The sequence below is a fragment of the Solea solea genome, chromosome 6 (assembly GCF_958295425.1).
Source record: "Solea solea chromosome 6, fSolSol10.1, whole genome shotgun sequence".
In the NCBI taxonomy this organism is placed as follows: domain Eukaryota; kingdom Metazoa; phylum Chordata; class Actinopteri; order Pleuronectiformes; family Soleidae; genus Solea; species Solea solea.
The window spans coordinates 190,988-215,887 of NC_081139.1; the positions used below are offsets into that span (position 1 = coordinate 190,988).

General features: G+C 43.4%; 1 protein-coding gene across 11 annotated transcripts in view; it reads left to right on the forward strand.

Annotated features, from left to right (window-relative positions):
* magi1b (membrane associated guanylate kinase, WW and PDZ domain containing 1b) overlaps nucleotides 1-24,900 on the forward strand; it is a 166,628-nt gene that overhangs the window by 123,725 nt on the left and 18,003 nt on the right. For 6 of the 11 annotated variants that reach the window (XM_058632173.1, XM_058632183.1, XM_058632172.1 and 3 more), the window contains 6 exons: nucleotides 9,794-9,825; nucleotides 10,246-10,290; nucleotides 13,871-14,117; nucleotides 20,013-20,104; nucleotides 20,726-20,918; nucleotides 24,282-24,689. In XM_058632173.1, coding sequence (XP_058488156.1) covers nucleotides 9,794-9,825; nucleotides 10,246-10,290; nucleotides 13,871-14,117; nucleotides 20,013-20,104; nucleotides 20,726-20,918; nucleotides 24,282-24,689 — 1,017 coding nt within the window. The remainder of the gene's footprint in view (nucleotides 1-9,793; nucleotides 9,826-10,245; nucleotides 10,291-13,870; nucleotides 14,118-20,012; nucleotides 20,105-20,725; nucleotides 20,919-24,281; nucleotides 24,690-24,900) is intronic. The other 5 variants (XM_058632179.1, XM_058632181.1, XM_058632175.1 and 2 more) reach the window with 4 other exon arrangements.

A 24,900-nucleotide genomic window follows, 5' to 3' on the forward strand; every position in this document is an offset into this window, starting at 1 on the left:
ATTCAAATATGAGAGAGAAATATTTATACGTGTTTAATTATTAGATATTGTGGTTTTTAAAAAGTATATTTTTCTGCACCATGTCAAGAAGTGCGCGTTAATTTCATTGTTCGTATGAAGAAACGACAATAACAGACTCTTATCTCTTTATGACAGAAAGCGACACCTCGCCGTACGTTATTATCTTTACCATAGATACCTGGTGTTTGGCCGTATAACAACACCACAGTCTGCTGCAATGATGAGGATGATGATGCACCGCGAATACACCCGGGCGTGATTTATGACTTGAAACAAGCCTGTAATTTCATGATGCACGGCTCTTTGAATTGTCTAATTACACCACGCTAATGTGGTAATTTCCCCTCTGCCCGTCTTCTCTCTGTGCCCCCACTGATACTGTGACATCATTCTCTGTAACACACACACACACACACTCTATCTTCTCCTGTGCTTCCTCTACATAAGAGTAAATGGAGAAACATGCATACACCTGCTCTGCAGCCGCTCATCAGCCATTGTCACATTGTTCTGTGTGTGTGTTTGTAGAGTTTCTCAAACACAGCGTCTCAGCAGCTCACGTCTGCAAGAGAGAGAAAAACGAAGATTTCTAGAGTTATTTATTTATTTGAGTAAGTTTGTAAGAACGCATTCATACGAAGGTGTATTTGGGTCAAACTAAGGAGAGAATAAGGTCGGAATATTATGAGATTCTTTTTATTATTAAATAGCAACACAACGCAGATGTAGCAGCCGTAGCCTCACAGTCACAATAAAGGATCACTTATCTCTTTAGCTTGTTTTTTATGACAGAAAGTGACACTGTGGCTATTTTTAAACACCACAACATACGTACATGATTGTGTTGTCACAGATGCACAGCAGCTCTACAGCGAGTGAGGAGGAAAATGAACATCTGTTGACTCTCATTTCTTTATTTCTAAGCTGGTTGTGAGGTGAGGTGGAGGGATCACACTGAGGTGATGAAACAGCGGTGCACAAATCTCCCATGATCCTTGCTCTCTCTTTACCTCCACCCCACACACACACACACACATACACACACTCGACTCAATCAGGCAGCGGTGACACATTAAGTCCCTGCTCGTCAATCAGAACGGGACGTGGACTCTTTACTGTCCTCCCCAGCAGCCCGTGGACTCACACATGTCAGGTGGAGTGACTAACACTGGTGAAGAGGCATTAGAGGGATACTTCAGGGTGTTTGTATGAGGCGCTGACCCACTGTCGTTGTCCACATCTCCATCTTGAGTCACGGATCCTCGATGTCACGGAAAATATGGACAAAAAGGGAAAAAGTGGTTTCAGCAACTTAACAAAACGATAAAAGTGTGACTGTTTCCATCAAGTGACGGCTGTCGCATCATTATTTTAGGAAGCAAACTCGGCGTGAGCACGGAAAACAAAGGAGCCTAAAATGAATGAATATAGACTCACGCAGGAAAAGAAAGTCATCAATAAGAGAAATTCAATTTGCAAAGAATGTTATTATTTCAGCGCTTTAATATCGGGGACTCAATTTGGCGTATTTGTACGTTTTTTTTGTATTGTTTTTTTTTCCTCCAAGAAACTCGACTGTATTGTTGAATTTCTCAATAAAGTTATTTAACAAACGCATTACATCTGCTTTAAGCCCCGCCCTCACACTAGAGGATAACTGGCCAGACTTCCGTCACGATCTTGTCCTTTCCGACAATCGTGGGTGTATGCGTTCCGATTTTAGTCCGATTTCAAAAGATTATGTGGCCAAATGATCCTGTCGTGAGAGGGATTAACGGACGCCATTTTAACGACATCAGTCTTCCCGACTGTTAAGTAAAATGTTAAGTATTAAACGTATTTGATATTTTACGACTTGAACATCGATTGGGGGGCGTGAGCAGAACCTTGCAAATAACCAATGAGAGCAGGAAACGGATGTTGCGAACTTTAGTTTGCAACCGTAACTCGTAGAAACCAAAGTTGATTACGTCATCACAGCCATGACTTAATCCACAGTTTATTTTTTTGCGATTTTTGGCAAAAAAACATTCTCACGTTAAATGGCGCTGCGAGTTTCCGTGAGATCAAATCTCTGGAATCTCCTCCCTGAAATCTTTTGATTTAAACGTCAAGTGCGTCTTGACTAGATCGTCTAATCTGTGCTTTCTAAGGGATTAAAGCGTTGAAAATCGGTTACAAAAGTCCGTTTTTCGCTGTTGTCTCCCACGTTTTAAGTTCTTTATTTAGATTTTTAGGCTTTATTCTACATTATGTCCCGTTTGCTGCTTTGTCTGAAGTTTGTGTCACTTTTGTAAAAAAAAAAAAACTGCTTACTCGCTGCAACCAAAGTCCACAGAGAAAATCAGCAGTTTTTACATGGCGTTACACAGGAGTTGTTGATGCTGTCCCGCCTCCATCAATTACTTTTAAATGGGTTCTTCGGAGACTTCGGGGTTCAAAAAATGTCCGTTTCCATTTGCTGTAGCGACACAAGCTTAACAAACGAGGCAGCGGCAGAGCAGCGGCTCCTGTTTCCCCGTGAGCTCGAAACACTGAGTCATTTATGAAATTGCATTTTTCCCGTTAGAAAAGTGAGATAAAGCGGCGAACACACTCTTACGACGCTGTGGACTCAGCAAAGTGTAGATTTGACTGTTGTTGAGTAGCTTATATCGGCCGCTCGAGCACCGCGTACAATCACACTTCACTTGAAACAATGCTCCTCTTTTTATCGCGTCTTCAATGAATGGAAAGCTAAATAACCCAGAGACGTGTCGGGGACCTCACTTTACCTCGTCATCTTCTCTGCGTCCCTGCCGTTAAAACTTCCTCCGGCTAACACTCGTCTGCTTCCCCTTCATTGCCTTTAAGTGCTGTTTGAAGGAGATGTATTGTCTCCTTGACGACAGACAGGGAGGTGGGAATGTGTGTGTGTTTCCTTACCTTTAAAAAAAAAAAAGTGGATCAATGCCACGATAGATAGATGGATGGACGTCTCTCATTGGCGTAATGGTCGGCGAGAGAGCGCCCCGGCAGCTTGTAAATGCTCTCCTGTCAAAAAGCACTCGCGGATCCTTTTTGAGGAGAAGCACAAACACAATTACGCGAACTTGCATAACCCAGAATGAACAAACCCGAGAGTTACCGGCATACGCGTTCATGAGGCCCATATAATATGGACAGTCCTGTGCGCAGCCATTAGGAGGAGATAAACGGTGCACAGGAAAAAAGAAAGGAGGAAAATCAATTCAGTGTTCGGGGCAGGAAGTGTTGTGGGGTTGTTTTTTTTGCCCACGTTGCATTAGAAATTCTGCTGACTGCACATTTTCCATGGAGCGACTTTGTGCTCCCGAAATGTCAGGATCTGGGGCGACGGCCTTTTCTCAGTGTTACGGTGAGTGAGTGACGGTCTGTCACTCACTCACTCACATCCCTCCCCCTCTTAGAATCCACCGTGTCTTTGCACCTCCGTCTCTCCCCCCGCGGGCAAGTCATAAATCTCCACCGTCTTTTGTTTCCATGACGATTGCTCTGCAGATAATCAGTGCCGGGGTCTCTCCTGTGTTTGTGAGGAGGGGGAGGAGGAGGGGGAGGGGGAGGGGATTTTACCCTGAAAAGTCAAGATAGCAGAAGAAGAAGAAGAAGAAGAAACCACTTCATGAATCAGATTTAATTGTGCTTTTTTTCCAATGTTTGTTGGATGTTACCCTCACATCTCTGCACGTCCCTCTACGCCTCCCCTGGTTATTTTGATGATTTTTGAAAGGAGGCACCAGGCGCAGGGTTCAGGATTGTGAACAAGTCCTCAGCCCAGCGTTTATCAGACAGTCTGCTCGGGCAGTTTGAAAACTGTTTCATTATTAAATGAATCTTTTAACCACACAAAGAAAACCAACATCTTCAAGTATATTCACTATCAAAACTAACATTTCTACCCCATAACAACAATCTAAGCCTTGCTAACAACATGCTAGCTAGCTAGCCACAGTCATCACCAACACTCGGTCAAAGAGTAAAAATGCTACGTCATAAAAGCCGCGAATGCTGGTTAACCCAAAGGATCATGAAAGGACAATAATGTGTGGTATAAACATGTAGAAACAACACAATACAGGACATGGCAAGGGAACGTGAACTCTGAGCCAAAATGGCGCCCGTACGGCTGTAAAATGACGATGTCCTGGGAGAGCGTTTTGCTGAAAGTGCAACAGCGACACCTTGTGGCACAAATAGGTAATGGCCCTTACATTTTCATGGGTGTGGGTTTGTCCTCTTGCCTTTGAGAAGACCCAGATTTGTGACCCGGTCAGAACGAAGTGAGCATGTTTTTTCTCCGGCTTCCCCCGCAGTCCAGAAACGTGCAGATTTGGTGATCAGTTAAAACTGGACTCTCTAAATTGACCATAGGTGTGAGAGTGGATGGTTGTTTGTCTCTATGTGTGGACCTGTGATGGACACAGACACACAAACGGTTGTCGGAGTAAGCGACACACGAGTAAACATCCGATCGCCTTTGTTTGAATGGCGAGAATTGAAAAACGCAACATGTAAAATGGATTCTGTTCGTTATGGACGTTTGGACGTTTGTGTTCTAACCCAACTAAGGCCACGTACGTCAAGACGGCATCGTTTCAGGAACTATCTGAAAACACTGTAGTACATGTGACAGAGAAACACTTTTTTAAACCCCCGTGTGTGAAATCTCTAAAAACAGGACGTGTTCTCGTGATATCTAACGTCTAATCACGCTGACTTGTTACATTGTTTCATTGACAGTAACACAAGACAAGTAACACTTGTCTCCAAACACAAGATAATGAAGGACAGCGTGAAGAGAGAGCTGGCTGGGGAATGTAACGTTAAAGTATCGTATTCTCTGTCACTCTCTACTCTCTTTTTTAGCTTCTCTGATAAAAAAAGCATGTGTATTCACCTGAACCCCCGAACTCTAATTGAATATTTTTCCTCTTTTCTGGACGCTTGCTCTCCCGGTCATCTCTGCTCTCTGCTGTCTCTTGTCCTCATGTGACACGTTTAATCCCACTGTTGACACACACACACACACATACACACATGCAGGACTGTCACTGATGTGTGAGCTGTCAGCGTACAGCGTTAGCCGCTCACCAACACAACAACCGTTGCTCGGAGACCGTCTGTCACGTCCCCCCTACAGTCACCAGGCACTGTCGCCACGGAGACAGATGGACCTGCCTGTTGGAAGCCATCACTCCCAGCTGAGATCTGTAGCAACATAAACACACACACACACACACACTGTGGACAGACGACGTAATCTGTTTGCTAATAGCTTCCGTTTAGCGGCTGCTGTGCTGCCAGGTTGGTGCAACAGTTCCTTTGGATGGAGGGAAGCTGCTCACCGTCCACCTGTGCCAGGTTCACACAAAGGTTTTGTCGTCATATCGGTTTTTAATCCACGTGGAACCATTGTTTCCCTGAAATGCTATTTTTGGGAGATTTCTTCTGCGGCAGAATTACAGCGCTACTTACAGGCCTGGCAGATGTACTACAGTGTTTAGAGTCTTTGTGTCTTAACTATTCAAGAACGTAAAAGAAAAATGTGATGTGGGGAACGTTGTGTGTTGGTGTGAAGACGAGGGGCTGTTTATTTCCCCGCTAATCGGAGCAGAATTGGACACAGTTGGAGCAACGTGTTTTGAAATGGCTGGTAATGATGTTGGTGTTTGATACATCCTCACATCTGTGATAACAAAAGTTTAGTTGAAGCTCTGGACTGATATTAGTTTAAGTTTATAAATTTGTCAATCTGCTGCAGCAGATTAACCTTTAAGAGTTCCCTTTAAAAAAGGTACTAATTTGTTCCTCGCAGCAGAAATCTTCCCAAAAACTGCTGTAAAAAAATCATATATTAATATTTTTTTTTCCACATTAAATTAGTCAGTCTTTTAAAACTACTATACTACTAAATATACATATCAAATATGAATAATATTATTTTTTAATTTCAACCCTTTAAAGGACATTTTTACACAACTCACAACTGTTTTTTATCAAACCCCCCCCCCAAAAAAACTTCAGTAATTTCCATAAAATACATTTCAAGGAGAATTTGATTATAATTAGTATTAGACCCTGAGATGTGTCAATGATTAGCAGAAATATTGGTTTTGATGCATTGCTCTTTTTTTTTTGCAGATTTCTTTTAAAATGTCTAATTTTATCCGAGCAGCAGAACGTATCAACTTCCCAAAAACTGCTATAATGTTATATATATTAATATATTTTAAAGCTACTTACGCCTGAAATATACATATCAAATATTAATTATATTTTTGGCACATTAACCCTTTAAAGCAAAGTATTGTGCTTCATGTTTCAGCTGTGACACAACTGTCTGTGTTCATTAGTGTTTGGAGAAGTGAGGTCTGTCGTATTTTAACGCCGCGTTCCACTTCACTTTCTTCATGAAACGAAAGAATGATGACTTGTTCATTCAAACTCAATCTTAAACACCCAGATACTTTATTACCTTTGGTTGGACGTCTTATATAATGTGTTATATAAGAACAAAAACATCCGTTGGCTTGACATTAATCATAAAAAAGTCCACATACACACAGATGTGAGTGGCCCGTGGGTTGGATGACTCGTCACTTTTCACCTCCTGTCACAAATGTTCGGAGCTGGTCAGCAGAAAAATAAGAAGCTGTTTTAGTGTTAGAGGATTTCGTGTCTCTGTCAGTGTTCAGGTCAGATCATCATCTTCATGTCCAGCTCTTTTTCTCTCTCTCTCTCTCTCTCGTATGTGATTAGGGCACAAACATCTACTATAGCTTTTGATCTGGGAGCTTCACACACACACACACACACACACACGATGTATTCCTTAGCCCCTTACCTTAACCTTAACTATCACAACTAAATGCCCTAGCCCTAAAACCAAGTTTTAACCCATAAAACGCTGTTTAAAGTCGTGAGGACCAGACAAAAATGTCCTCACAAAGAAGAACACACACACACACACACACACACACACACACACACACACACACACACACACAGGTTTGCCCAGCTATTCCTCCAAGGACAGCCTAAAAAACAAAGCATTTTCCCTTACCTTTACTTTAACCAGTTAAGGTATGACCCTTACTTTAACCTGACCACAATTCAAATAATTAGCCTACTTAATCTTGGTTTGCAACGTTTTTCCCGGTTTTCCCAGCAGTAATAGCTTGTTTTCAGTGTTAGAGTGTTAACCAGTAGCATGTTAGCATTTGCATTTTAACGTGAGGATTTCAATGTTAGCATTTTAACATTGGCATTGCAGGTGTTAGCAATTCCACATCAACATTAGCATTTCAACATTATTGAGAGAAAGTGTTTGACATTTTGTTTTTAAGATGAGGATTTCAGGGTTTAGCATTCAACCATTAGCACTTAAGGATCGGCTAATGCTGAAAGAGAGAGCCCGAGAGCAAGTCCTGCAAATGTGAGGACTTCAGAAGATTTCAGAAATCCTGAAAATCAACCTGCGACCAAATCTGTTCACCGGTCGCTCGAGTGTCCATTTTGTGTCTGGTCTTTAACAGACAGACAGACAGACGGACAGACAGACAGACAGACAGAGATCAGCTGCAGCTGACGGAGGAATAACAATCCAGTGGCAGCCTGACACTTTGACTGACAGCCTGTTTACCTCCAAACGTGCACACACGGCTGATTAGTGCATCTGTACGCGCCACCGCTGCTGAATGAATGATTCCTATTGATTGAAAAGGAGGGGGGAGAAGGGAGGAGATGAGGAAGGAGAGAGAGAGAAGAGAGAAAAAAGCTGCAGCCGCTCCACAGTTGGAGCTGTCAGCTGTGAATGAATCCAGATGTCTGAGAGATAAAGAGTGTAAGATCTTCTTCACTCACTTATTTTCAAGGGTTAAAACATAAAAAATGGCCTATTTTCTCAGATCAGACTCTGCCTCGTCTAGCTGCTGCCGCCGCACACGTGTGTGTGTGTGTGTCATATGTGAATATTACGACATGTTACAGAGATAAACTCATGCAGCTTCTTATCTCCATGACAACGTAACACTATCTTTTTTATCCCTTCACCTGCTGATTGTTACAACAATGTTGTTACGACGCCACCTAACTTGTAATTGATGCAATGTAATAATTGTTCAGATAATAACTAAGTAAATAAGTAACTAACGTGACGAGAAAATGTTGTAATGTTGCTCAAGATGCGAAAAACGTGACATTTTGCCTGAAACTTTGACCTGAGATTGGTTACATTTTTGTCAAAGTTGGACATTTCTGGTCATAATTAACCTGTGAGGGATGGCCACATGGGGGAGCTCTTGTGGTGTCTAAAAAATAAATCACTGGGAGTGTATGTTGGTGAGCTATAAAGCATTTTTTAAGCCAGTCACGTAAAAACAAAAATATTATCCGAATAATAGAAATTCATTAAATTATAGTAGAATAGTATTTTCAATTAAAAAAACTAAATTGAAAAGAAAAATGTCTTGGATTAGAAATTACTGATAATTATTTTTGATAAAATGTCAATTTTTGCTTCCGAGTGAAATGTTCTAATTATATTTCTAATACTTGTTCGAGAGAGAAACTGTGAACAAATCTGCGACTGACACATTCAATGGAATTCATTATTTCTTGGTTACTAAATCAGTGTTTTCTTTCTTTCTCTGGTTTGTGAATATTTCCCGGTTTCTTTTGTTCCGTTATACAAACAAAGAGAAGAAAGAAGATTTATTAAGGTTTCGTTAGTGTCGCCGTCGCGCTCTCATTCCGTCATAGACACGTCGATATTTATTGAACGTTTGTTAAAGTGACATATGAAGAAAAAATAAATGAATTAAATGAATTATTGCCCGGGCTGTGATTGTGATAGTCAGCAGCGTGTGTGTGTGTGTGTGTGTGTGTGTGTGTGTTTACCAGCATCATGTGGGGGTGGGCGGGAGATTGAGATGGAGATAAGGGAGGAGAGCGGAGGGAGGGAGGGAGAGTGAATGATGATGCTGAGGGTAGAAAGAGGGAGGGAGGGCAGTGTGCAGCGAGAGAGAGGAGGAAGGGAAAAAAAGGAAAAGACAGCAGGAGAGGGAGAGACGGGAGGACGCGCCGACTGCCTATAGATGCTGGAGCCTTCGAGAGCGGCGCGCGGCGCTCAGCGGACACAGGAAGATGGTCTCAGTAAGAGGGGAACTGACGGTTGCCTATAATTTAATGTTCAGTATCTTGGACTCCTTCTCCATGGGTAATGCCACGGCCGGGAACTCCTCCAGAGCACAGCTCGCTTTTTCCCTCCTCTCTGCTCCTCTTCCCTTGTGTTTATATTAGTGTTCCCCACGTTAGTTTTTTTTTCTGTGCTCTTTATTTCTTTCTTTCTTCTCAACTCTCACTTCACACACACACACCCATGCGCGAGCCGTGGTCCGTCTTGGGTGAGACCTCCGGGGGCTGAACCCACTCCCCCGCTGCACCAGTCAAGCCAAGCGCTGTCCGCGGCAGTGATGCAGATAGATCGCGCTGCCTGCCTGCCTGCCTGCCTGCCCCTCACTTCCCCCCCTCCTCCTTCCCTTCCCTCCCTTCCTTCCTTCCTTCTATACCAGCCGTGGAAGTGCGAGCAAAAGGGAAACCAAAGCAGGGAGAAGGAGGCGAGGGCTAGATGATGAGCTGGGCTAGTTGTGACATTGTTTCAGAGTCTTGTTTTTTGTTCTTGAAGTGGATTATACACTTTAACTTCACTGGTTAACCCTTTTTTTTTTCTCCTTCTTTTTCCTCGGCTTCACAGGGGTGGCACCTGCGAAGAAGAGCCCCAAACTGGTAAGTGGAGTTTTTTGAGATTCCTCTCCCCTCTCATCTCATCCTTCTTCTTCCTCATGTAGCAAAGATGACATTCATCGCTCCTCCTCCTCCTGCTTCCCCTCCTCTAACTCCCACCTGTAAGGTGTTGTAACTTGTGTTGATGTTGTTGGGATGGATCCCTGTTGCCTTCACATCCTCCTCCTCCTCCTCCTCCTCCTCCTGCTCCTCCTCTGTGGCGGGGGCAGGGATGTGTGGGGCTTTGATGCACAGCGTGAGCTGGGGTCGCTAACACGGCGATGATGGCATTGCACTGGGTGCCAGAGCTTGAACGTATGATCACAGACAGAGAGAGACGACCTCCTCCTGCGAGAGCTGCTGCATTCATGCTGTCGACAGTTTACTGACAGAACGTGTGTGTGTGTGTGTGTGTTTTTGCAGGATCATTTTCAGATGGCCCCTCCGTACAGAGATTACACTCGGAGGGTACGTGATGTCGTTCACATTGGGGTTAAGTGAGGTGTGATTGGTGCTGGTGATAAGGGTGGTGGTGGTGGTGGTGGTGGTGGTAGTGGTGGTGGTGGTGGGATGTGAGGTGATGGGATAAGCTTGGAATAATAGTGATGTTCATGGTCCAGTGTGGAGGAATTAGTGACATCTATTGGTGAGACTGGAGACTACAACTCATTGGCTCACTTCTGGTGGCCTTTACAAACCAGACAGGATGTAAATATTCACAACTCTCTCTCTCTCCACATTCTTTCTGGCATTTCCTCCTCCTTCACTGGTTTATGCATACGGTTGATGTGGGCGGAGCCATTCTTCCTCATTAGCATAGTTAGCTTCCCCTTTAAAACACATGGCTCTGGCTGGTTTGTCCATCCAGGCTGCTGTAGAAGAAACATGGCAGCGGCAGACAGAAGAGGCTCTTCTACCCCAACCTGTCTAGGCACATTGGCCTAGACAGCTTGTAATTACAGGTGTAAATAAACCAGAGGACGGATTGTTATCAGATTTGCCAATCCACTTTGGGAGGTGGGCGGAGACTCATCGTGACTGTGTTGAACAGAAGTGTAAATGCAACGAGTCACTGATGCGTCTCAGCGAAATATGTTGTTGGCTTTGAGCACAGCTAACGTGAAAGTGTCGGTTTTCTGAGCACAGCTAACGTGAAAGTGTCGGTTTTCTGAGCACAGCTAACGTGAAAGTGTCGGTTTTCTGCTTGTCGAAGACTTCGAAATGCGACGAAGTCCATAAAATAGTGCAACTTGTTGTTGTTGACGTGGCGTCGTGGTCTGCTGCTGGAAATCTTTGCAGAAGAAGAGAGGGGGAGGTGACCGTAATTGAATAACAATCAGATCTTGATGTGGACACTGGAGACACGTGTTATTACCAGGTGTAAATGCATATGGTGAAGCGTTATTTAATCACAGAAAACACGTTCCAATGCCAGGTTTAAAGAGGGCCCTTGAGTCTGAGCTTTTTCTCTCACTGTCGCCAAGCGTTCGCTCCTTGTGTGAACAGTTGAGTCTCTCCATAATCGTAAGGTCTTGACCTTATTATGTAAAGTGCCTCCAGATAATGTAATGTTATGAATTGATGCCAAACAAATAACATTTAATGGAAGTGAATTCTAAAGGCTTTAGAACAGTGATGCTTAACGACTGCAAATTGCGAATCGTTTTGAAGAGTAATTTGATAAACCTTGACTACTCTCAACAAGCAAAACACACAAATAAGCAAATTCATTTAAAGAAGTGTGAGGAAAAAATGCTTCATGGGGCAGAATCTAGTGATTTCAACCAACACTGTAGAAGAGGCCACTTTAACATGTTATATGACAGTCCTAACTGAGCATATTTGATTATCTGAATATGTTTAATGTCACTTCATTATCATCATCATCATCATCAACACACCTCGATCTGACCGGTTAGAGGGTCTGAAATATTCACATGTGATTAAATCAGCTGTAAGGGTTCGTACACATACACAACTTTTGCAGAGAATCGTCTTTTTATCCACACAAAACCAGCATTTTGGGAGCCCTAAAACGACGTTTTTCTTGGTCTCACAGTGAAGAAAATCTCAAGCCCACCCTTTCATTTCCGTGTTTACAACCAGTATTTTGGGGAGAATGATGATGTCATAGCCCCGCCTATCTCTTGCTCTTGGGTTTGCTGTTGCGTGTCTTTGTCGTGAGCCAATAAACGATAAATATAACAATTAGAGTCACCTTATCTCTCGCTCCAGTTTCACTATACCAGTGTGTGAAGTATATGTGAGAGGCTGTAGCTGACTTTTGCTCGACCTATTTACACCACTGTGTTTTAACGTTGGTGATAATGGTGTGACTGAGAGAGAGAGATCGATATTTCCTCAGGTGAAAAACGTTTGTGAACCACTGGCCTAAAGTGAGAAAAACCAAATCAGGATATCCAATTTCTCCCAATAAAGTGTCTTAAATGTCACACACTGCACCTTTACTGCGTGGCGGTTTATTTATCTACGTGAGATAAATCCAGCTCAGGTTGTGATTCAGTGAGGTTGGTGGAGTCGGGTCTCTCTGTGGGAAAAGCAGGACACAGCTGAGTCTCGAGGAAGTGGCGAGGATTTGTTTTCATTGGCTTGGCCCCTCCTCCTCCTCCTCCTCCTCCTCTTTCCCTTCCATCCATCCTTCCCTCCCTCTTTATCTTCCGTCCCTTAATAAGTTATTAGAGCAGGAGAAACCAATGTATCAGAGCAGTGCTGGAGCACAGACGGAGGAACACGGTGACTGCAGAAGGTCAAATCTAATAACATCCATCAAGAACAAGAGATTTGTATTCATTTGGGGGGGGGGGGGGGGGGGGATTTGGACGTTGTGTGCATCAAACTAGAGGAGAGGAACAGGACATAATGCTGCCTCATTGGCTAATGGTGGTGCCATTTTGTTTGATGGAATGAGAGCTGAGAGGTTGACCAATCATTCCGTGGTCAATGGGAAACATCAGTCTCCATGTCTGAATTTAGCACCAAACAAGACCCACTAATTTTATGACTCCATTGATTTTCGCTTCACCTCCAAACACAGTGAGGTGACTCAGTCTCAGAGAGAGAGAGAGAGAGAGAGAGAGACAGAGAGACAGAGAGAGACAGAGACAGAGAGAGAGAGAGAGAGAGAGAGAGAGAGAGAGAGCCTCAGCGCTGACTTAATATTTGCCAAAGCGCCGTCGAGCCTCTTATCTTTTATGTCTAACAGGGACCATGAATATAAACATGAATTGCAGAGGTGTGGGAGGATGATTCAGGGAAGCGATGACTCTGAATTCATTGAAATCACGACAAAAAACTCTGAAGGCCAAACACACAAAGGTGAGCCTCTCCAGCCTCAGTCCCTCAGACACGCGTGACAACGGTCACGGGAAGGATTTTTTTCCACCGCACTCGTGGATGGGCATTGTGTGTGCAGCTCACGGTGAATCCTTGAGTGGGCACTTAAGTGCCCATGTTATTGAGAGGCCGGTGGCAATTTATGAGGAGTTTAACATTTCTGGCCTCACCAGAGAAAATCCTCCCTTCATTTGGAGCCCCACAAGTTTGTTTTACTCTCTGTGAACGCCCCTGAATATACAGCAGAGGCTGCAGCTCGTACGTTCCTCACTGTCAAAACAAAAGGAATAGGTGATGTGCCCTCATAAGTTCAGCCACAATTGTATTTCTCCCACAGCTGAATGACTTAATCATGATAAACAGCGAGGTTTATATTTCTCTCGCCCCTTGTTTGCATAAAGAATAAAAACCGCTCGGAAAAGCTTTTGCGTTCTCGTACAATCTGTTTTTAGTTTCACCCAAAGGAGCAGCAATCTTAAGTCTTTTTCAACTCTGGATCCGGAATCCGTGTCTTCATTGCCTGTTTTCTCTTCTCACACAACCACAACCTTGATTTATTCTCTTTTATTTTCCCTCCCCATGAAGTAACACCCCCCCCCCTTTTCTACCCTCTGTATCTGTCTCTGGATCCGTCCTCCGTGCTCCACAGATGATTTTCACGAGTCAAAATGATATCCATCTTCTTCTCCCGCAGCAGTTATCACGGAAGGACAGTCAGAACAGCTCGCAGCACAGTGTTTCCAGCCACCGGAGCGCCCACACAGACTCGCCCGCACACACGTCGCTGGCGGCTCCTCTCAGCGAGAGCGCCGCTCCCCCGCCTCCCTCTCAGCCTCTGCCAGGTCTGCCGCCCCAGGACTCCCCGGCAGACGGCACCATCCAGAGAAAACCGGACCCTTTTAAGATCTGGGCCCAGTCCAGGAGCATGTATGAAAGTAGGCGTAAGTATATATTTTTTGGTGGCGGTTGGATGAGGGCTGCATGGGGCTGCCGGCTCGGCTGGTGTAACATGTTTTGGAGAAAGATTATGGGATGGGAGACGCTGTAACTCTTGTGCATGTAAGTAACAAAAGCAGCAGTGACCCTGCTCTTGTTTGGGTTTCTGGAGAAGGATGAGCTCTCAGTTTGGTGCCTGGGGTGTTACACGAGTCCTGCACTAAAGCGCAGACTGAAATGTTCAGTGTTTGTGGAAACTGTTTGGTTTCGAGTCCAGCGCTGAGCGATGTCCCTGCACGTTTACCTCCTTTAATATAAATGGGGAGGACCAAAAAATTGAAATGGAAAATAATTGAATTGGCCATAACGTTGAATCAGGGCCTTCCTCAGCCAGTGTAAACAAAACTGAACATCGCAGCCTTAATGAGGGTTGGATTTACTGCAGGACTCTCACATCACACTGCATTAGTTTTAGCTCGGTTTACCTAAAGCTAACTTCAGGCAGGATTTCTGCTAAAACGCTTGATTGTTCACTTTAATTCACAGTTTATAAAAATACTCACATTGTAGGATCGCAGCTCTCGGTCTTGATCTCCTTTTCAATGGATGCACACAGACAGACACACTCATTCCTTATGCATCCGACGACCTGAGGCACTTTCCTCTGTCTCCGGATCTCTCTGCTGATATTGATGTGCATTTATTGCATTTGTAGTCCAACTTTCTTTAAGAGTCTTTCTTTTTTTTTTTTTTTTTACAGACAGCGACTCAGCAGCACCGACAGATGTAGAGTAGGAGTAGTGAAACAGCCAATAGGAGTCTCTCCTGACGCTAAATATTTAGTCGTGAGGTAGAACTGTTGTTCTCTCCCAAATCACTTGATGGATGTTGGTTATTATGGACTTATTAATCAGTAAAGCCCATAAAGAAAATCCTGCCTAAGAAACACAATATTATCACTTGAAAGTTTCTGTGAAGCAGGTGATTAGCTTAGCTTTGATTACACAAATAGCAGGAAGAATCGAGTTTGTTAGCCAGCTGGTTGAAACTTGTTTATAGTAGTTTTGTGACTGTTGTTTTGTAGATAAAGCAAACAAGATACAACATATTAATTAGACAAATATATCCTTCAGGCTGGCAGATTTATTGTACTTGGCCAGACTTCCCTCCAGTTTCTGTGACAAGCTAATCGCCTGCTTTAGATTTATCATACAGACATCGTCTAAATTTCACCAAGTGCCAAAAACCTGTTAAATCAGCACTGCAGTGATTAGCACTGGTTTTATTTTCATTTGTGATGGATAATCATTCTGTAAAAATAATAATAATTAAAAAAAAAAAGCTTATTATCTCCTGGTAGTTTCTGTTAAACTACAATTAGCAGGTGATTAGCATGGCCTAGCTTAAATCACAGAAATAACAGGAGCAAACCTATTGGTACTACCTAGCTAGTTGGACTTTGTTGAAAAGAAACATCATAAACATATTAATCAGTAAAATACAGCTTTCAGGCTGGCAGATTTGTTGAACCTGGCCAGGCTAGCTGTTTCCCTTTCCTCCAGTCACTGAGACAAGCTAATCACCGGCTTTAGATTTATCATACAGACGTCGTCTAAATAAATCCCATTGAATCATTTATTTGGCACAACAGCAAATAGCATTGATTTTATTTCAATTTGTGAAGGTTAAGCATTCCATAGATGATCTCTTGACCGTGTCTGTACAGCTAGGAACAAACTAGTTGGTACTTGCTAGCTACATCAGACTTATTCAAAAAGTTTTATGACTGTTCTCGTGCAGATAAAACAAACAAGATACAACATATTAATTAGTCAAATATAGCTTCCAGGCTGGCAGATTTGTTGTACTTGGCCAGGCTAGCCATTTCCCTTCTCTCCAGTCTCTGTGACAAGCTAATCGCCTGCTGGCTCTCGCTTTAGATTTATCATACAGACACCGTCTAAGTTTCACCGAGCTCATTTCGCCAAGTGCCAAGACCCGCTAAAGCAGTTATTCAGCACAACAGCAATTAGCATTGATTTCATTTTAATTTGTGGCCGGCATAAGCGGCTAAGCTGAGCGCAAACGCTAGTAGATGCCACTTTGGTCCGTACGTCAAAGCTGGCTCCACTGACACACTTTTACACCAGACTTCCCACAGAGATACGGGGTTGTTTAATTAGCAGCAGCAATCGTGGATGTCAGCGAATTACGCGTCCCCCCCTATCGTTCATGTCCAGCCTCGCTCCAATTAAAAAGAATAACCCTCAGATCTACTGTCAGGTTAGAAAATAAAAAGACAATAGCAGAGGAAGATTAAAATAAAAAACAACAACACTGGTCTGCAATAAACTTCAGCATCTAATCACTTTTGAGGCTCCCCCTGTCAAGGATCATCATTATTTAGATGCCCATGCAGAAGAAAGTGGGGAAAAGGCCTCAGTGTCGGCTGATAATGATCATTTAAAACGGAAATAAAGGATAGAATAGAAATGTAGAGTGGAAGAAGCCGACACCGAGGGGAGAGATTATGTTTGCAAACGTGTCCAAAGGTGATGGAGCTGTTTCAGGGTTTTTTTCTAAATTACAAGCAGTAATAATGAAACGGGAAACTCACAAATGAAATGTTTTGGAGACGGGAAAGGTAAAGAAATGGGACGTGAAGAGATTCTGTGTGAATTGAAAAGAATGAAAACACACACACACACACACACACACAGAGAGAGAATGACGGGGGGGCGGTGGGCAGGTGACCTGTCACAGCAGGTGTAAATCCTTCACATCCTCACGCCGCACTGAGCTCATGCTCTCTGAAATCCTGCAGTGTGCACCTGATAGTGCTGGAGCCTCGGCTAAGGCAGAGACATTTCTCTAATAATGAAAACTTCTGCAAAAGATTCAAGCTCTTCAAATGTCACACGCTTTTAAAAACTCACTCGGCATTAAACTCGTCTGGAAAAATCCAAAGATACAGAGGTCGGGGAACTCGGTAACACTCGATTTTTCACGCTCTCTGGGCTTATTATTTGTTGTCCACAATTATAGCTGCACACAGGGTCGTCTATTTTTCTATAATATTGATTCATTCACTCGGGGGCAGCATGAAGCATCTGAAATTGCCCTTGAAATTTGTGTGACTGGGGCTTTTAATTCACCCCAATAAGATTCAAAGTTCATACTGAATCAAAAATGGCCAAAAATGAATCTGTAGTACATACTCAGGTTCCAATTGTGCAAAGAGTACAAAAATACTGCACCTGAAAATCAAGTATAACTTCGTAGATCCAGACTTAAAAGACTCATCGCTCGTCAGGCTACATAACTTGGTAAACCATCAATTTTCTACGGTTTTAGAATCCATACTAATCCTCCATTTTAACTCGGGATCCAAGATCCAATGTCGAATCCATAAAAATACATAAATCTCACAAGTTTATTGCAATCACATGACATTTGACCTCGAGCTGTTAGTGCCTTATTTTGCAGATTCGCTCTTTGGGGTAGAAGCATAAATTCATCAACACGCTGTTTTTCCAGACGGTTCAGTGCCGTGTTCATTGCTCAGGAGGAGCAAGATTAGTTTGCTCACAGCACCCTCTGTTGGACAGCTAGTTAAATACGTTAAAATATGTAAAACTTTACGTTGGTGTGAAAACTGAGATGTATCTCTAGAAGAATCCCAAATTTACCCGAATCTGGACCTTGTGAATCAGATTTCAGTTATTTCAATTTCCAAAACCGTTATTTCTAAATGTATTTCCCAACATTTGATCCATTTGCCCCCTGAAATAATCCAGAAAGGCCTTGAAAGGTTTCACAGATATGCTGCAGAAATCATTTATGGCTGTGTTAATCAGCAGGGGTTTAACTGTGAGCTTGACCTTCCCAGATTGTCATTTGGCCCCCGACTCTTCCTCACACTTACTCTGTGATAGATTGGAGGCGATAGTTGAACTCCGCGGGGATTTCCACATTGTTGAATGAAGGAACAGATTGGACGCAGGCTGCTTATGTCTTTCTGCCGCGCTGCAGACGCTCGGCGGCAGCAGCAGCAGCAGCAGCGGCGGCAGCGGCGGCAGCAGCGGCAGCAGCAACAGCAGAGATAGGAACGCACCCTGGGAGTTTGCTCCAAGGTGCATGTTTTCCAGCCAGTACAACTCCTCCACAGTGAAGGCACACACATGCATATGTGAATAAATATACACTCATTTAAAGCTGACACGCCTGTGTGTGTGTGTGTGTGTGCGTGTGCGTGTGTGTGTGCGTGTGCGCGTGTGTGTGTGTGCGTGCACCAGGATGAGACCACACTCACACGTTCTCTCCCCAAACTCGGAGTAACTCCTGCGAGGCTGCACTGTTTCATGAACCATGAGCTGTCAGTCGCTGCAGTGCAGAGCTGCTTTCATAGTGCAACACCTTTGTACAGACACACACAGAGAAACACACACACACACACGACACACGCGTGTGTCGTGTGTGTTCCTATCTCCAGACCCTCTGCTCAATACTAATACGGCCCTCCTCAGTATGTATTAGCCATCAAGCGGAGGCGAGAGTGGAGTCGCGTCGCTTCATAAAAGAAACAGTGATCGTGCGTGTGTTATACTGAATACTGATGTCACTTATAATATTCTAATATTAATGTGACACTGTGCTATTTCAGATAATGTCCCACACAAATCTAATTATGGAACAGATAAATGACGGTGATGTGTGATGTTATTTATGTCCACACTCTTTTACCCCAGAATAGATCCTTTTAACTAGTTTTGATGGATCAGTTGTTTGTTGTTGTTTTTTTAAAGTGACAAAGCTTAGAACAGTTGGGAGGACGGTTATTTGCATGTTGACTGAAGCAGGTGGAGAATATGATCCTGTGTTACAGGCTCTGTTGATCCAGTTCATCCAAATTTTATCCAAATCGCAAGGAGACGCAATATTTAGCCAAAGCCAAAATGTGTGTCACGTTACCATTTTAGATCAATTATTGTCTTTGATCAATACACGTCTTATTCCACAGACTGAATAGAACGTCTTTGTTTCGCACACGGTAATCATTTTAAACCATTTTAAAATAACCCATAAACTAACCCATTCCCTCTGATATCACGAATCATGTCGCAATTCCTGTCAAAAATAATCACAATTAGATTTTAATTCGTAAACTTTCAGCCCTACTTTCCATTCTAAAGTGATATGAATTTTTCAAAAAGATTTAAAAAAATTAAAAAAAAAAATATTCCAGAATTAAAAAAAAACTTCTACGTTTTCAAGATTTTCAGTTTCCCATGAAAATGTGGCTCGAGGGGCTTTTTTCTGTTCTGTACCATTACCCATAATACCTAAATATCACAATTAAGTTTTTAATATTCTCTTGCTCTTATGAGATGGAGGTTTTTCCAGACGTGTTGATATAAATGTTTATCGCAGAAGTTTCATGGACGTCACCGGACCAGCTGACTTTAGACAAGATGGCATCATTTCCAGCCCTAGACTACGCCGTGTTTTCAATATAAAGCAATTCAAAAGAATTGACATCCACCCTATTTTACTTAACACTGCACTTGAACTACTTATAATTACCACATCGTCCCAAATCATGTGACCAAACACAGCCTGATTTTTGTCTGTATCGTGTATCCAGGCTCAGGTTTCCCAATCCACTGCTGTTCAGTGAATTTTGGGGAGTTAGTTGACAGAGATAACCTGTAGGTGGCGCAAAGGTTGACGAGGTAAATGAAGAGTGGAAGTCACTGTTGATACGTGTTAGCTTCTGGTTGCTGCTCCACTGATTATTGTGGTAGTAGAGTGAAACGCTGTAGTGACAATTTTAGTGGGTTAAAGTCTTTGCCGTTTTTGTTATTAATTCAGAGATGATTTATTGTCATTTTTTTCCACAGTTCCAGACTTCCAGGAGCAGGACATCTTCCTGTGGAGGAAGGACACAGGTTTCGGTTTCAGGATCCTCGGAGGGAACGAGGCGGGTGAACCTGTGAGTCGCTCAAAAACTTTCTGCTAGAATTCTCCCACAGCCGAATCCACAATGTTTATTTCAGTTTTCAATCTAAAGCCGAGTGAAATCTTATTAACCAAACCTGACGAGATTCAGTAACCTGAATGATGAAAGATGAAAGAGAGGCAATATTCCAAAGCTCTGGTAGATTTATTTTTTTTGTCCACTGCATCTGTTTTCCATTTTTTTCCCCCCGTCTCCTGTGAATTTCTGAGCTTCTGTGCTGGATTCCAATTCAGATCAGTGATTTCTGCAACACATTTACTCTTTGATCCAGCCAACGTAGCCTCAATCAGTCAAAAAAAATCACTCTCCTTTTTTCCTTCTTTTAAAGAAAAAAAAAAGCCAAGTCGTTGGTTTCTTGTTCACTGGCCTGCACTGCGAGAAAATATGATGTGCTTTAAAGCTTGGCTCACATGACAAATGTTAGAAGGCCGTAAAAAGAAGAGCAAAGACATAATAGTGAAGCGTAAATTAAAGCAATTCTACTCAAAGTTAATTACGTCTTCTCTCCTGCAAAGTGCACTCCCTTTATCTCTGTGCTCACGTTCTCACGGCGCTCTGTTCGTGTCACTCTTGTTGCATGTCTGTGAAAACCAGATCTACATCGGCCACATCGTGAAGTACGGCGCCGCCGACGAGGACGGCCGCCTGCGCTCCGGCGACGAGCTGATCTGCGTGGACGGCACGGCGGTCGTGGGCAAGTCGCACCAGCTGGTGGTGCAGCTGATGCAGCAGGCGGCCAAGCAGGGCCACGTCAACCTCACCGTTCGGCGCAAGACCAGCTACAGCGGTAAGGGTCAAGACCAGGTGAGCGGCCTCGCTCGATAAAAACAGAAAAAAAAAATTCTGCTGACCGGGGCTTCCAGAACTGTCAGTGTTCACACTTCTCCCACGGTCACTTTTAATACATTTCTGTTGGCTGGGGTTCAAAAACAGTTGCTCAGGGACGGTGAATATCAGCAGCAGCAGCAGCAGAAGAAGTGTGCCGCTTATGAATGGAGATTTGGTGCTTTTCATGAGACACTCACCCGTTATATTTACTCTCACTTTTCTTAAAGCTACAAGTTCAGACGTGCACAGTGATGACACTTTTCCAGTATACAGTTCTAGCTCAACTCAGCATCAGTCGCGTTTATTTTCCATTACTTCGTAGTACCTCCTCAACGTGGGCGCGAAACTGCCTTTTTACACGACACAAACTAGCAACTTGTGAGGCAGTTGTTTTGGTTGTAACTGAATCATTAGAATCAGTTGATTAAAAAGATTTGTTCACAGAATCAGTCACTGAACGTTGGGTCGTGATTGGGCTCATGATCGCCGGCGTCGCTGAATACACCAGACTTTTCCTTTGCTAAATGTTGGAGATCAAAACACGTTCGCTTGGAACCCTCGTCAGAGCAGGTACTAAAAAAAATAAGCAGCAGGTACCATCACTGATGGAAAAGCAAAGACAAATGAGTGGAGCCAGACGTGCTAGAACTGTATAATGGAAAAGCGCCATAAGAGAAGCTCGTTAAAATGATCCAGGTGAAAGTGTTTCTCTGGATTTACTAACAAATATTTTGCATTCCTGCGATGAAGAGCTCACTGAACTGGAAAGGAACTCCAAACTTTCCTCCTGGACCAGTTTCATATCTGTGTGTTTTTCACATCCATGCACCTGCTCGTAACACTGGTGAATGATTGTTCAGGAAGAGTCTCCTGAAAGCTGCACCTCCAACATCGAGCTCAGCATTTATGAAAAAGAACAAGTACAAGTAGATATGGACGATTGTTTGGGCCAAAATAATCACAATTCATGTTCGTAACGGCGATAATTGTGGAAACCTTTTTAGCTGAAGATAAAGATTGCTGCGTTTAAAAGCAACTCATAATCGCGACATTCACGCCGTTTACAGGACGTCCTAAACTCTTTGTACAGACTTTGTAATAACAGTTAAACACAAATATGACATGAGAGTGAACATGGTCAACAAACCGCTGGATTGATATACAGATTCTAGAATTTCCAACTGTAGTCAAACGCAACTCTCTCACAGAAGTACTAACATGGTTCTCAAACTGTGGTACGTGTACAACCAGTGGTACGCCAGCTTCCTCTGGCGGTACTTGGAGGAAAATCAGAAATACTGTCTTACTGTATAAACCCGGGTATGTGATGGGAGTGGAGCTGAGGAATTTTGGCATTAGGGGAGTACATAGAAAATGAAATAAATAATAATAATTATTCATCTAATCTCACTACACCAGAGTGTGAAGTCTATGTGAGGAAGAGGAGGATGATGAGAGAATAAATCTGCGTCCTGACTTTAGTTGACCTAGTATCGCCACTGTTTTTAACGTCAGTGATAGTGGTGTTACCTCACGAGCTCGATATTTCCTCACGCCTTTCCTTCCTTTTATACCTTTTATTCCGTGAACTAAATCACATTTATTTATTTTTATGTGATTCCAATACGTTGTTGCTTCCTCTGCAGCTACAGTACAACGACATGCACTCACTATTCTGTGTTTTTACTCCTCCAAGGGCCTCATTTGTTACTATTGTATTTCCATCAGGAGCCCGCGGGCCCTGCTAACTGTGTTGCAGGGTTCTCCCCTCGCTCCTTCTCTCTGTAATAGCTGGAGTGTGTAGCGTTAGGAAACACTCGGCTGCAAGAAAACGCCCCCGATCACGAGTTCTGCACAACTCAGCTCAGCTCAGCTCCGCTCCACAGCGGACAATAAAGAAAGGCCCATAAATATGATGGAGAGGCAGGTCAACCTTCTGCACGATGACAGTGGGCAGACATTAGTGCCTCGCTGCTCCCTGTCTGACTCATAGCGCCGGCGATATGAGGCGCCGTCCTCCAGCAGCTGAACAGGAAATGAAATGTGGAATGAAATGTCCAGATACAAGAGGCGCCGCGTCGCGTCTTTGCTTCATCTTTGGTTGAAAACAGATCAGAGATGAGATATTGGAGGACACTCGTCTCTCCCAGCAGATGTCTGTTGTTGTTGTTGTTGTTGTTGTTTTCATCATATCAAAGCTTTTTTTTTATCAACACAGTATTTTTTCTAATAACTGCAATGTTTAGGACCTTACATAATCCTTAAATCACAACCTTCAGCTCACAGGATCTCTTTTCTGTTCATGAATAAGCTTTGAATTGAGGGAAAAAACGTGTTAACAGAGACGCTGTTAGCCATGTGGGTGCTTTTAGCACAATAGCATGCACTTAGCGTTTGAGTCGGCACAAACAGATGTGTGTGAAGAACCCTAATGCACATATTCTTCTTCCTTAGCATGCTAACATTAGCTGACATTTGCAGGTTGCTAATAACACCTCATTTGAGTTGGTTTGAGGTGGGCTATGAGGGTAAAAAGTTAGCCAGTGTTAAGCCACTAACCATTTTTAAGTGAATTGAAGTACATTTCCCCCGAATTTTAACATATAACGTTTAAAGACACAGGCTCCCGGCTCCCGGCTCCTGTTGCCTCGTCGTTAACGGTACAATTTTCAATCTGGGGTTTGTGATTCGCAGTGGTCATGGGCTTTCGCTCCCCCAGGAGCAAAGAAACCAGGAAATATTCACATTTAAGAAGCTGAAACGTCTGATAAACTCGATTCGTAATCGATTAGTGTTAAAAAAGTTAAAAAGCAGCTGAATTTTAATTTTTTCAGTCAACTCTGAATCATCTGGATTATTTATGATGTTTTCTTTGATATTTTATGAGTCTTCATTTAGATGACTATATTATTTTTACAATATTTTATGAATATTAAGATACTTTATGTTTTAGTGAACTGTCCTGGTTAAATAAAGGTTGTAAATAGCAGAGAGATTGTCAGGTTGAGCTGTGTTGTCATGTCTCGACAGTTTTATTTTAATGTAATATTTTACATAATTTTAATGTTGCATCAACTCAGCATTTTCTACTCACTTAAATTTGAATCCTGTTTTCTTCTTTCTGCTTTCATACAGTATGTTCCTCCTGTTCTCTCTCACCTACTCGGCCAACAATTTGTTCCTCTTAATCCCCTCTTTTCTGCACCTCCTCCTGCTGCTCCTCCTCCTGCTCCTCCTCTGTCGTTTTCCACACCACTACCTCTCCACGTCTGTACAGTAAATCTGCCTCTCTCTCACCGTGTCCTCCTTCTGTCATCTGCAGTCAAAGCAGAGGGCGACGTGCCTCCATCGCCGGCCTCCTCCCACCACAGCAGCACACAGGCGCCCAGCCTGACGGAGGAGATCGGGAAGCGAACCCTGCAGGGCAGCCAGAACTCCCTCAACACTGTCAGCTCCGGCAGCGGCTCCACCTCCGGTATCGGCAGCGGTGGCGGAGGGGGAGGTGGAGGAGGAGGCGTGGGCGCCAGCGGTAACGCCGTCGTCTCGGCCGCAGCTGCCACCACATCCTCGCAGCCCCTCAACGCCACGCCCAACGCAACATCCGCCACTGCGGCCTCCTCCTCGTCCACCCTGCAGCCCTACGACGTGGAGATCCGCCGCGGTGAGAACGAAGGCTTCGGCTTCGTCATAGTTTCGTCCGTGTCGCGGCCTGAAGCCGGCACCACCTTTGGTAAGAGACGCCTTTTTATTTTCTGTTTATCTGAAGTTGATCGTCAATACAAATGTCGGAAAAATCCTTTTCCACAAAACAGAACATGAAACACACACTTCTTCTCGTCAGTCTTTGTGTCTTCACACCAAACAAGATTTCAAACTGGTTTTCTGACCAAATTACATAGAAAGTCAGAGCAGATACTATCATGGAAAAGTGCCACATTCGG